A 14,505-nucleotide genomic window follows, 5' to 3' on the forward strand; every position below is an offset into this window, starting at 1 on the left:
CCCGGAAAAAACCGAAAATATATCCGGGTTATTCGGGTAGTTCGGATTTTTCTAGATATTTTTTATTTATAAATTATATTTTACATATATTAAAATTTAAAGTAATAAAAAAATTCAATATATTCAAAATATTCGGGTACCCGTTCGGTTCTCGGTTCGGTTCCGGTTCGGTCCCGGTTCGGTTTCGATTTTTCGGATTTAGAAATATAGGAACCGTTCTGGTTTTTGTAATTTTTGGTCCGGTTTTGGTCCTGTTTTTTCGGTTCGGTTTTCAGGTTTCGGATAATATGCCCATGACTAGAGACATACAGTCAATTCAAGTGTTGTTCTGCCCTTCTTTATCTCACCTAATTTTCTGGATGAGTGCATTAAGAGAAAACATTTTGATCAAAGTGTCCTAATGGTCGCTATTCTGACGCAGATCATATTCACTAGTCGATTTAACTTAAAACCTCCTTGTGGATTTGAAGTAAATTCGTTTTATATAAATGTGAAACTAGTGCATTAATGGTAACATATGTGCAATACCAAGCCAAATGTTTATTGGACTTAAAACAGCTAATATAGGATTGAATGCTAATGATCAATACATATATGTTTAATCAATTTGAAAACCGAATAATACATGTTAACCACTTGAAATTTAGTTTTGGAGACCCAATCGAATGTTTAGTCTTGCTATACACTGGTCCCTCCTTTTATCTGCCTCTTGTGATGGTATAACACCATTATGTAAAAGATATATAAACACTGAATGAGGGCCAAATAGTACTCGTGAGAGACAAAGGAACCGTGGGTGCGGACATAAAACTGGCTGTGGAGCTTATTAGGCTGTCAGACCAAATACAACACAAATGGTCCCTCTTTGTTTTTTCTTTTGTAATGTAGCATTATCGTCTTTACATCTTTTTCTATTAAATTGTTTTGTTCTGATGATATTATAGGATATATATTGACTTGGTTATAAAAGTATTGCAGAAAAAAAATAAACAAACATCGTTCTAGCATATAAAGTCTAACAATCATCATTTATGCCCGCTCTAATAATGTTGACGGTCCCTTAAAACCAACCCATGAATCGGATTGGTGGTTCCACTATAAATAAGATAATTTATACAACGAATAAAAATAAAAGATATTATAATTCCCCGTTTTCATGTCTATTGATTATTCTATCTGTACCTACAAAGAGATTTCACTTTGGATTTTTCCTCTTTATTTTTTCATATATGTGGAGGAAAATAAATCAGCATCTCGTACAATATCCATCGACTAGTACGTGTCACACAGTATATCCAACGGTCCAAAATTTAAAAACAAATAATCTCTAATAGGAGGGTACTTCAGCATTTGGTTCTCTCTCTCTAACATATACCCCCCAACAGCTCAAAGAAACCTTTACTTTTCTCGCTCACTCTTTGACAATTCTCACATCTCTCTATATATCACTTTACATAAACCACTATTCAACACACAACCCTTTTCTCTTTAGCTCAATATCCCATGATGGCTTCTTCACAAGCTCTCCTTTTGCTCACATTGACTATGGTTTTAATCCCCTTCTCTTTAGCTCAATCTCCCATGATGGCTCCTTCTGGCTCAATGTCCATGCCACCAATGCCTAGCGGCGGCTCTCCCATGCCTATGATGACTCCACCACCTATGCCTATGATGACTCCACCACCTATGCCCATGACTCCACCACCTATGCCTATGACTCCACCACCTATGCCCATGGCTCCACCACCTATGACAATGACTCCACCGCCTATGCCTATGGCTCCACCACCAATGTCCATGGCTACACCACCTATGATGCCAATGACTCCATCTTCAAGCCCAATGAGTCCACCAACTACTCCTATGAGCCCAGGCCCTAGCCCAGCATCAGTCCCCGATATGGCTTCGCCACCGATGCCAGCAATGGAATCTTCTCCTTCTCCAGGACCGGGACCCATGCCACCGGCTATGTCCTCGCCGGATTCCGGATCTTTCAATGTCAGAATCGACGTCGTAGCACTTTCTTTCCTTGTTGCAGCCCATTTGCTCCTTGTTTGAGATTATTATTGAACTGGTCCCCGTCGTTTTCGTGTAATTTACTTTCATTATTTTTCGAGCCATTAGTTTTCATCGTTTTATAATATTTGAGTTTGTGTTTGATATGTACGATTCAGACATTTGTTTGCTTTATCAATCTATCGTTGACTCTAGTTGGTGTATGTGATGTTAACTCATATGGTCTATCCAAATTTCCACACACCATTGCGTTCTTACATCTTGGGCTCTTAGCGTAACTCATCAGACATAAATATTGTCGCGAGGACTACAGACAATATTATCAATATATATCTCGTGGTTAGTCGATGATATCAACGTATATGATCACAAGAAAAGAGATAAAAGAGATAAACGTTTGTCTGTATGTATGTATACACACTCGAGGTAATTAACTTTAACAAATAAGAAACGTTACTGAGACATGTTTATAAGAATATTACTTTTTCGTACTAGAAATAATAGTGTTACGAACCAAGGAAAAGGCTAAAATTGCAAGCTGTATGTCATTGGTAAGCATCGCATATCTATAAGGAACAAGAGGCTGTGGTCTTGGAATTTCCTATATTACATTTTTTTATTTAAGAAAAAAATGATTTTTTAAATGTTATGTTGAATTTGAGAATGGAAGAATTATGAAAATGAGAAGCGGATAAAATTGTAGGGAATAGGGATAAGTCCGACCCAAGAGGACAGCTAAAAAGAAAGAGACGCTCACATGACTGTCTTTTTCAATCACCCCTACCATTTTCCAATGTATTAGCCTCGCTGGAAGATATTTTTCTTACACATTACTTCCATCTTACTAGTATTATCAAATACGTAACTAGAAACTAAACACCTCCCAATGCTGAAGACTGAAGTGCATAGGTTTCAAATTCGTGTATACTTGAAAGCTTAATGGCATTGTTGGAGTTCATAGGCTCTCAAAAATCCACCGAAAAATTCAAGCTTAGCGCATCAGAATCATATCAAGAAACCTAGAGAAAAACATGACATCGTGATGTATTTGATCGACTGACCATGATAGAAGTTATCTTGATTGACTGACCAATATGATCATGATGTATGTTAAAATGAGCATATAAAATTTTTAATTAAGTTTTATCATTATTTAATTTTCCACCAACCAAAACCTTACAAATCCTTACAATCTTCTTGACTACACACATTACATAGTTATATGAATCTACAATGATTATCCTTTAGTCTAGAGGGCATTATTTAATTATGTATATAGCCATAACATAGAGAAAACCATACGTATTTATATAAACACACTATCAATAAAGAGATGAGAACAGGGGAATCAAGTAAGTAGAATGTTGGAGTTGTAGGTGGCTCCTGCGGTCCAATCTGCTGGAAGAGCGTTCTGCGATTCGACCCAATTGAGACCGGCGCTTCCATAGACCAAAAACCTCAAAGAGAGAGTGCCTCTTGGTGGATTCTGATAATCATGAACCGCTCCAAACACTCTTCTCATGCGTTTCCACTCTTTGCAATCCTCCTGAATCATATAGTCATGTTCAAATCTACTCACAAAACGTCAAAACCCTTTTGCCTACAACTATACTTTGAGAAATTGTTAACAGAAAGCCGGACATAGCGAACTGAAACATTGATCGTGTTATTTGACCCCCTAAATTTTTTAGAGTTAATATAAATAGATATATTATTTTTTTAAAAAAAATTATAGGAGTATTAAAGTTAATTTTTATTAAATAGTCTTTGGTCATAAAATTTCAGGACCGAGCGTTTGCGGAATACATTGTGTTAAAGTAAAGTTCAAAAGGGTGTTGACTATAGCTAAACATCCTCAGAAACTATAAATTATGTTTGTTAAAAGTTATCAATTACCTGCCAGACTTCAACGGCGAGGATGTCGTTGACACCACCAACGTACAAGATAAGGATAGCAAGATAATGGGGATTATAGCTTTTCTCATGGATCTTATACACCAGGTTGTACCCTCCGTACCGGCAAGGGACCCTTTGGTATTCAACGTCAACCACACCAAAAGAGTAGAGCTGAAACTCTGTGCCGGGTCGCGCCATACGTCCATACGCCTTAGGGCTAAATATGAAGTCCGTACCATCTCCTTCTCCGTAGTCCGTAGCCACTACGTATACTCCTTCCTCATTGCAGTGTGGAGGTATTTTGCATCTCACCTTTTAATAATTAATAGTTAATGATTTAGTGTATTAATGATAGTCTAATGACACAGTATATAGCATAAGGTTTTGGATGTAATATCAGATTAGATTAATATATGTAAACCTGGTAACAAGCACCACAGCCGGCTCCATTTTTCCATAGTCGCGATGAAACACCACTCACTTCACCATCATTGATATCTCTTCCAAGTTCTCCATACCCACATGCTCCTCCTGAATAATAAGTAATTATCCATTTTCTCATCAACAATTTTTTTTTACCAACGGATTATTGTATAAAAGTCTAAATACTAATCATAATGTAATGATCGAATCAAATAATAGACTTAATGGAATCATTTTCATATATACATATATTTAGACGTAGATGTTACATACAAATAATAATTTGTTAACCTTAATAGTGACATTGACTATTGAGTTGTTCCCTATAATGTAGGCATCTAGCTTTTCTAATCATGCTTCATAATATTATAAAAATAAAATAATCAATATACTCAAATATATATAAAAAAATGATTCAAATACGTACGAGGATTTCCTTTGCAATCGGGACTGCCATAATAAGTAGCTCTAGAGCTAACAAAGTCATCAGATAAACAAAGAAGAGGTAAAAGGACAATGACTTGAACAAGCAGATGAAGCAAAACGTGAGACTTCTTCATATTGTTATATGTAACTATTGCAAGACTATTTTAAAAGTGGTTTGGGAAAATAGATTAGTGTTACAAAAGATGTGTGATGGTAGAGGAGAAGTCTAATATGGTATTTATAGTTGAAGGTAGAGTGGTTATAAAAATATTATAAACATTGGATCGAGCATCGTAACTATTCTTTTCTTTCCACTTGGCAAAAAGCTGTCTCAAATTTATATTTTAGCTAGAACGCGTACTTGCACTACCCAAGTAAGAAGTTGGGGAGGTAAGAGGTTGGTCGTGACCTGAACCTAGTTTCAATGTCATTATCATTTTTCTTATAATTGGGGAATTAATCACATATCAAAATTCACACTTTTGAGAAATTTACCTATCGTATAAGTTTTGCGGTGAAATGAGTAAAGATACATATAATGAAAATTTAAGTTACATATATTTGATTATTTGGTGATTTTCCCGTGCTCATGCACGGGTATAAATATTTTTAAAATAAATAACTATAAAAATTGATTGCTATTTATTTTTAATTTTAAATTAACTTATAATTTGTATGTACAATTTATATTAATAGTATTATATTACTTTAATTAGACATATGAATTTAGATATGTTATATCTAGTCGGTTTTTTTCTTTTTTTTTACAGTCAATTTAGTTCTTTTGAGTATATTAGATTTCATCTATTTCTCAAAATTTAACTATAATTTTTTTTTATTTTAAATATATTAAAATTATGATTAATTTTCTTATTTGCAATTATGTTGGTTGTTGTCTTAGATATGAAAATATATTTAAGGAAATTGATGTATAGCTTAAGATATATTGTGCTTAGAATAAAATATAAAATAAACTAAAGTGTGTGATTTCAAATTACATAAATTAATATAACATAATACTCTATAGTCTCATGCATATATATAAATTTTACAAAATAACTAAATTATAACAGTTGGTTAATATTTTATTTTCATTTATTAATATTTTTTGAGTCATCCTATAATTTACATTTATAAAATTATTTATTCTTATTGTAGTTAAATCTATGATTTTAGATATAAGTTAGATTAGTCGAATCACTCATGTTGTGACTATGTTGAGTTACATATAGTTTCTCAAATTCAAACTGAGGTACAATTATTTTTTATTATCATTAAGTAAAATCAAATTAATTTTATTTATCGTTTAAATGTGCATATAGTTTCATAATATTTATTAAATTATATGTTGATGTTTTTTCGAAAAACAAATATCAGAAAATAAAGCAATGATCAATATGAAGTTACATACATAAATAACTAATAAATTTTTGATAGTTCATGAACACATATCAATATTTACAATAATTATAATATTTTATAAAGTCTAGATAACGTTATGCCTTAGATATATAAATAGTAAACTGAAATTTATTTTAAGTAATTTTTAAATGAGAATTCAGATTTGCTTTGATATTTTAATTATAGTCATGTTCCACAAACATAAAAAAAAAAGTTAAAAGCAAATTTAGTATTATGATAAAATATATTTTAATAATGATAAAATATAATATATCTACCTCGTTAAAGTATATAGTGTTATGTTATTTTAAAATATTTTGTAATTATTTTATCAAAAGATATTTATTGTTAATTGTTTTTCGTATTTTTAGTATCTCATAAAAATAAACAGTTTAAAAAATTGTGTGATTATATTTTAAAAATCATATCATATAAGTAAAATTATATTTATAGATTTTTTTTTGCTGTAAATGAAAGATATTATAGTCAACTAAATATATGAAAAGTAAATAAAACATTTCAATAATACTAATTATAAACTATTTTAGTCAATTAAACATATATCAGTTTATGTTACTTAATTGTTTTATGTAATCATGTAAGAAAATAGATAGATATATAACAAAATTATTTCTATTACTTTGAAAAAATATATTTTTGTATTGTTTAAAGATATGTCAAGATCTATTTATAAATATTTATAATTTAAGTTACATATATTTGATTATACAATTTTCTGATCTCATGATTACTAAACAAGAAAATTAGAAAAGTAAGCTATATTAGTTTATTTTTAAAAACCAAGCTATCTCATTATTGATAGAAATTACATTGTCCTGACGTTTTCATTCTCGTTTTACTTATGGTCATGTTGATCTCATCAAAGATATTTTTTCGCTCAATGCAGATATGATGGCTCCATGGACACAAGCCACGACTCTAGTAATTATGTGCTTGCCTAAACACGTTTTCGCATATGTTTTTGTGGCGGCATTCCATAAACTTACATTCAAAGACAATGGACTTGAAACTGTTTTTGAAGTGAGAAGAGAAAAAGAGATGGATATGTTGAAAAATTATTCATGGCCTCGACCAGTAGGATAATAACACATATGCTACATTATGTGGTTGATGCATTCTCGCCTTTAACCATTGTAGATAACTAAATACCGTGTGTATACCATATTCTACATTTTGAAAATCAGTGTAGAAAATTATGTATATATAATTTAATCATCAGAAAAAACTGAGTAAGTAAATATCCAAAATACGTAGTGCAATATACAATGGTGGGGTATATAGCTTTCGGGTCTAACAAGTTGTGCCTGCAAAACGAAAGTTCATTACACATAATCTTTAATAGATTGATTTTTGATTAGTTGTTTGGTGCAGTGAATGAAAGAATTCTATAGAATATGATGAGTGTGCTTGTTTTTTGGAATCACAAAGGTTTCATTGGTTTTCTTCCACTACTAGCTATTTAGTATTAATATATGTATAGGATAACTATGTTTTTCAGTTGATAAACATAAACCGGTTTTGATAATTATTGCTAAAATGTTTATATTTCATGCTATTCGAATTAGGATCAAGTAAACATAATTAACATTTGAAGGATATTTGAGTTTGATCAGCTGATTGTATTACCAATGAATTTTTCTTCCATGCACAAATGGTATTTTGAACGGTAAAACCCCCTCTAGATACACGTTTCTGTTAATCTACTATTACATAGAAATATATGGCAAACTTCATAATATCATTTACGTGATCTAATTCATACATTGAACAAGATATTTCATGAAATATTTCTATCTTTGATGTTCAAATTAAGATAAACACACCACGCAACGTAACACTTTCTCTTAATTGTGTATATACTAATTTAGTGATGTGAGATGTCAATAAGATAACACATTGGGTGGCAGCCATGATTTTTATTTGAAAACGATCGTTATTATAATGTAGGAGAAGATAACGACAAAAAGAATGCTATGTCTTTATATAAAAGTACTTCATATTAAAACCCTTTTTGTTGTTGGTTTGGTTTGGTTGTAGTCCACTTAAATGATATTTCTAGTTCCCTACCTTCCTAGAAATATTCTCTTTGTAGCCTTTTGGAATGATATTTAATCAGGGGCAGCCGAGTTCCGCTCATGGATTCAATCCACAGGAAAGTTTATAAAAATCATTATCGCTCGACACAAATAGATTTTTGAGATAATCGGTATTTCATGTCTTGGTTACTTTCTTGGTTGGTTATACTATACTGACGCTAAGTCGCTAATTATGGTTGTTTGGACAATGACCGTCTCATGTTAAACGACTTGTCACAAACACACACATAACCGATGACGTCACTGAACAGTTGACATATCAAGTCCAATAAAACAAATGTTGAGTGTTTGTGACAAGTGTAGGCTTTCCATAGAAAAAAAGCCTTACACATAGTGGGGTTGGTGAGTTTTACATGTTATGTCATCCCTCAGTAATCTCTTCATCCATTTTAAAACAATACCTAATTGGAAAGCTTTAGATAGGTGATGTTAGGAGTTTTCAAGGCTCATAAGACAAATGTTGTAGTATAAATGATTGTCGAACCAGTTCTGAGAGATATCAAAGCACCGAGAATGCAAGTAATCACTTAATCTAAGTGCAACCAATGATTTAGATGGGTTTTTAAACTATGACTAATTAAAAGAAATAACTAAATGATACTTTCTTAACTATTGGAAAATAGAACTCATGGATATAGGGATTAGACCTCGGGTGATCAAGTTTCGAACTAAAGATGGCAAACGATCAATCAATCTATTAACCTTAAGCTTGGACACAATCCTAAACAAACTCTATGTCTAGATGAATGTTCATTTACTTAACACAATTCAAACATCAAATGTCTTTGGTTGAATAATATGAAAGCAATCATAACTAGCAAGTCCAATGGCTATCTTAGCACCTCTAACAACAAATGTCTTTGGCAAAGTATGCTAAAAGCTAAGAAGAGTTGTCTCGGGCATTTCCTCGAACACCTTTCGGGGGGAAATGCCTAAGGTTCAACTACTGAGTGGCCAACTCAGAAGATGCTTTATGCTCACTCTACTAGCAAGGAAATATGAATGATCTACACTAAAACATTCTAGTTCTAACCTAATCACCCTCAATCTCCCTAACCCATGAATTCAAAAGGTGATTACTCACTAATCTCCATGATTCCTCTTAAACCCATGTTGGATTTCAGATTAATCATGTAGAGAAACACAGGAAATAGATAAGAACACAGAATTTCAATAATAAACTGATCAATTGATTCAAAGAGATGACTTTCCAAAGGTTTTTGGTGGTTTTTCTAAGAACAAAGATGATCCTCCTCTTGGTGGCTCTTAGAGTATTAAAACATATGTTTAGAAAATAAAAACGTGCATAATGAAATGACCAAAAGGCCCTTGAGAAATCACAAGTTCGAGCAGAAATAAAACGCGCAGCGACCTCAGCCCGTCGCTCCGACAAGTCGCTCCAGGCTTCGGGAGCGACCTCGCTGTGTCACTGCGAGAGGTCGCTCCGGGCTCGTTCTCGCGTCTCCGGGTGATGAAAACGCGAGCGACTTCTCCCTGTCGCTCTGGTAAGGTCGCTCCAGGCTTCGGGAGCGACCTCGCTGTGTCGCTGCGAGAGGTCGCTCCGGGCTCGTTCTCGCGTCTCCGAGTGATGAAACCGCGAGCGACTTCTCCCTGTCGCTCTGGTAAGGTCGCTCCATCGGAAGATCAGAGCGACTTGGTGGTGTCGCTCCGGACTGGTCGCTCCCATGCCTTGCTCGCCCAGTGACCACTCTAAACACTCCTTTTTGAGCTCCAAATGCCTCCAAGTGCCTCCAAGAACTCCATGTGGTACTCCAATACCTGATAAGGACTCATGTATGCAAAATGCAACCTAAACATGGCTAAATCCTAATCTATATGATCAAAATGCACATGGATGAATGGATAAAACAATAGAAATATGCAAGATATCAATAGGTTCGAAACAAGTGTACTAGTTAAGGGTTTTCCTTCTTTCGTCCATGTTTGCATTAATTTATAGTGAACCTCAAATGGACTCATAGTTCGACGACGTTCCTGAAGAAATGACCGTGGAGGAAACTAGCTTGAAATCAGCATCAACACAGAAAACTCCTGGAACAATACTTGTGATCATCACTGTAACATCCCGAGTTGTGATATGTGAAAAGGTTTAAGAGAATTGATTTGGCTACCTATGTCACCAAAGTTGACTTACCTTTTCCGGAACACATCCTGAAAGAACTCCAGAGTTAAGCGTGCTTGAGCTGGAGTAGTGGAATGATGGGTGACCTATCGGGAAGTGATTCGCGATAGCGTGCGAGTGAGGCCAAAGCATGGGAAAAGGTCGGGTGGTGATTGCAGGGTCCGTAAACAATGATTTCGAGCCTTTGGAAAAATTAACGAACCGACCGTCAGACGGGATGGGGCCCACGGGCCGAGAGAGCGGGCGTGGGTGGCCCATTAGCCGTGGACGGGTCGGAGCCTTACAATCACATCCTAGCGGAACTATCTCTTTATGGCTACAGGCATGTTCTTAGCCATTATTAACTCAATTCTGTGGGTACACTCGGCAAAAAAAAAGAAAAAAAAAGTAGGAGTTGCTGACAAACTCATCAGGTCTCATCATATTTCGATAGCAGAGTGTAGATTTTTTAACGAAATGAGAATACCAAAGTTAGAATTCTATCAAGTCTATCATCCCATTAAAAGCGACTCAAAAAGAAAAAAAACATCAAAGTTGGAAATAACGGCAGAGAGAGAGATATAAGGTGTGACTGGTGACCTAGGGAACGAGGAGGAACACTATGTTTGTTAATCCCCCTATACATTAAAAGAGAAGTTACTTTAGTGATTTATGCTGAGGTGTCACTCATATAGAGCTTTTCAGAAAAAACGTTATAATTCTATTGGCTGTTTTTTTTAATTTTTCTTTTTCATTTATTTTTTTCACTCCCCTCCGCGTTTACTAAAACGCCGTCGTATGTCATGAATTTTTTCTTCTTTTTTTTTTCAATCGCGTATCAATGGAAGTTCTATATGGTTTCGATCCAATGAAGACAGTCCGACCAGATGAGTTTACTTCTCCCTACTCTGCTACTTCAATCATATCCATCCGAACATCGACGATAACCAGACGAGGTGTAGTTTGTCGATACTCTCGGAATTTACGGTTTTTTTGGTTTCTCTGATTGAATTCGACTTTTAAGCTAATTGGCGAAGATTTTTTTGGTTTCTCTAATTGGATTCGACTTTTAAGCTATGATACAAAGATTGTTTGATTTCTCTGATTGGATTCGACATATGTTAAGCTATAAACTACGATCTGCTTATTAACATTTAGAATCTTTGTATCTAATTGACTGATTAACCTTCTTGCTTTTGAGGTCCCGATTCTCTTAAACAAGACAATTGCCACGACCAGAGGTGTGTTACGCGAACTGTCTACTGATGGAACAAGAAGAGACAACTAACATTTACAAGAAACTTGCATTCGACTTCAGTCTCTGAATCAGGACTGTAAGATTATCTTCTCCTTAATAACTCAACAAGCATTTAGACAGTCCTCTCTTGAGATTTTCAAGTTTGGTTTTTTTGTTTCATTAGCACGATTTAGAGCTTCACATTACTAATTCCGATAGTCTGTTGCATCGCTAATTGCTATTCGATTTAGAGGTTCACATTACTAATTTAGTCAGTCAGTTTCATTCCTTGCGGTTTCCGGTCTGTTGGTTTTTGGATTTTCAAGTTTGCTTTTAGTTTAATTATGGGAAAAAATGTGAATAGCCTATTTACAAAAGGGCTAATATATTGTCGATAGATGTTAAGCCCATATAATTAGATAACTTGCGCAAGATTGTAAACTAATTTGCATATTAATAACTTTCCTTATTATTCCAATCAATTACTTGCGCAAGTTGTTTTCGTATTTATTACATTACTTGCGCAAGTTAAAATCATATCATATGCAAATCAATTTATGACAATACACAATTAAAATCTTTCTTTAAACGATTTCAATCTTTATTAGGGTCATTAATATGATAAATAAATCGGCTTAATATATATATGAGAAACCCGAATGGTTAAAATACAAACATTCAGCTCTAACAAGAACAATGGCAACGGTGCGAGCCAAAAAAAATATTGTTTCTTATGTGAGAGAATTAAAATCCCGTAAAGATACGTCACGTATTAAAGTTAGGATTGTTCGCTTGTGGAGAAACTATAACAAAGAATCAGGAAACACCATTGAAATGATGGTTGTTGATAAAGAAGTAAGTATACATCACACAAATTTGTTTGGAAACATCATTTATATACTTGTTCTGCGTGACTAAAACTCATATCATTTTGGTGACCAGGGGACAAGAATTCATGCTTCAGTTGGTGAACAACTCATCAAAAAATTCGATGACAAGCTATGCGAGGGAGATGCGATTGTCCTCCAGTTGTTCAAAGTGTATGATGCAACTGGTGAATACCGTACAACGCCACATCCTTACAAAATTGGCTTCTTTCTAACAACTTTTGTTGGAAAAGCTGATGATTTTCCAAGTGCAGTTCCCGAAAAGTATTTCCCGGACTTCTCTGATATTCTTGGTGGGAATATGGATCATAGTTGTTTGGTTGGTGAGTTAGTTTCTTACGCAGTTAAAGACTCTTTTACTTTGTAGTTACTTGTTTCTGATTTGACACTTATTTTTGTTATGTAGATGTGGTTGGCCAAATAGTTAACTTCGGGTCTCTGGAAAACAAAATAATAAAAGGAAAAGACAACATGAGGCTCTTGGTTAAGCTGCGTGACGCAAAGTAAGACTTTGTTTTTAATCTTAGTTATACTTTGCTAGCTAAACCTCTATTAACTGTATTTAACTTAAGTTTATATTATACAGTAATGTGAAGATGATGTGTACTCTGTGGGGTTGTTATGCTAAACAAGTATACGATTACAGTAGGAGTAACATGTCGACCATGATTATTTGTGTTATCAGATTCTGTTCTGTTAAAGAGAGGAAAGGTATATAATATTGTTTCAATTTGTGTAAAATGATTGCGAGCATAACATATTAATAAGATCAATATACTTTGTATGTGCTTACTCCATATCTAGCGGGTATAATTCAACTCATATTCTGCTCAACCCAACACTTGATTTTATTGAGGAGTTCAAATCAAGGTACGTGTCCTGCGTCTTACGTTCCAGACCTATGGAGGAGTTCAATATACATAGATGTTTATTTTAATTTGATCATTTCATTTTCACCGACGGGTTTTTAAATTATGTGTGATTATTTGTGATGGCAGTCTTCCTGATGATTCACTTGTTCTTGACGATAGTAGCCAATGGTCTGTTAGTACTGCTACTTCTATTCGTGCCAGGTTTTTTGTTCTTAATGAGAGGCTAACCATCAGAGAGATCATTGACAGTACTCTGGTATATAGACTACACTCTTTGATCTCAATTTTTTTACACATGTGTATACTCCATGTGTTATCAATGCTTTTAACATATTGTTATTGACGAATAGGTTGACACTTTTGTCACTCTGGGGACTATATCAACAAATACTGAACGTGGCTGGCAATATTTAAGTTGCAAATACCACAACAAAAAAATCATGCCTACAACCAATGTTGATGCTAATGGCCGACCCTTGTTCTTCTGCAATACGTGTGACAAAGAACACAGTGATGTCATTTCCAGGTATTGTGCGGGTTAGATATACAAATAGATGAGTTGGGTAAATCGTCATTGAAATAGTCTGTGATGTTTATTAATATTTCTGTACATGCTCAAATTAATTGCCCATGTCAAGGACGATAGCGGTGAGGCTAATTTTCTTTTGTTTGATGCTAATGCTCAACAAATTGTGCGTCATTCTACTGCTGAACTCTATGACGAGGTACTTTTATGCAATATAATTGTACATCAATTAACAGAATAAATTCGTTGATTGGACTTGAATGTTTATCGAGAAATGTTTGTTTATTATTAACAGAATAAATTCGTTGATAAAACCACACTTGTACATCAATTAAAACCACAATTGTACATCAATTAACAGAATAAATTCGTTGATAAAACCATAATTGTACATCAATTAACAGAATAAATTCGCCTATATCTACTTTATCGAGAAATGTACTTCATAATTTATGTTATTTATGGATAATATTTTGATTTTTATTATATTTTCTTTTAATATATCTACATAAATGTTTGTTTATTATTTATAGAAAAATAATATTATTCACCTAAAATAAAGAATTACGACACATGTACAAT

At 33.9% G+C, this 14,505-nt stretch overlaps 2 protein-coding genes and 1 long non-coding RNA gene across 3 annotated transcripts; 1 reads left to right on the forward strand and 2 right to left on the reverse strand.

Annotated features, from left to right (window-relative positions):
* Window positions 1-1,402: 1,402 nt before the first annotated feature.
* On the reverse strand, window positions 1,403-2,633 carry LOC106442539 (shematrin-like protein 2). Its single transcript, XM_013884213.3, has one exon. The coding sequence runs from the start codon at window positions 1,956-1,958 to the stop codon at window positions 1,572-1,574; it is 387 nt and encodes a 128-aa protein (XP_013739667.2). The 5' UTR covers window positions 1,959-2,633; the 3' UTR covers window positions 1,403-1,571.
* Window positions 1,488-5,016, reverse strand: LOC106440263 (expansin-like B1). The gene is made up of 4 exons (XM_013881884.3): window positions 4,763-5,016; window positions 4,334-4,443; window positions 3,913-4,224; window positions 1,488-3,562 (listed from the first exon to the last, which is right to left on the reverse strand). Exons 1-4 carry the CDS (start codon window positions 4,893-4,895, stop codon window positions 3,365-3,367), a joined length of 753 nt encoding a protein of 250 aa, XP_013737338.2. The 5' UTR covers window positions 4,896-5,016; the 3' UTR covers window positions 1,488-3,364.
* LOC111214247 lies at window positions 3,973-7,421 on the forward strand. Its single transcript, XR_002663761.2, has 2 exons — window positions 3,973-4,208; window positions 7,070-7,421. It is a non-coding gene; the product is annotated as an uncharacterized LOC111214247 (long non-coding RNA).
* Window positions 7,422-14,505: the final 7,084 nt, after the last annotated feature.

Source organism: Brassica napus, chromosome A3 (assembly GCF_020379485.1).
Source record: "Brassica napus cultivar Da-Ae chromosome A3, Da-Ae, whole genome shotgun sequence".
Taxonomy (NCBI): domain Eukaryota; kingdom Viridiplantae; phylum Streptophyta; class Magnoliopsida; order Brassicales; family Brassicaceae; genus Brassica; species Brassica napus.

What these genes read in the sequence shown, in the direction of transcription:
- LOC106442539 (XM_013884213.3), bottom strand. Translation starts at nt 1,958, where the DNA reads ATGGGTCCCGGTCCTGGAGAAGGAGAAGATTCCATTGCTGGCATCGGT.
- LOC106440263 (XM_013881884.3), bottom strand. Translation starts at nt 4,895, where the DNA reads ATGAAGAAGTCTCACGTTTTGCTTCATCTGCTTGTTCAAGTCATTGTC. An exon ending in GCTGTGGTGCTTGTTACCAG is followed by an intron (nt 4,225 to 4,333) that starts GTTTACATATAT and finishes AATTATTAAAAG; the next exon opens with GTGAGATGCAAAATACCTCC. An exon ending in TCGCCGTTGAAGTCTGGCAG is followed by an intron (nt 3,563 to 3,912) that starts GTAATTGATAAC and finishes TATATGATTCAG; the next exon opens with GAGGATTGCAAAGAGTGGAA.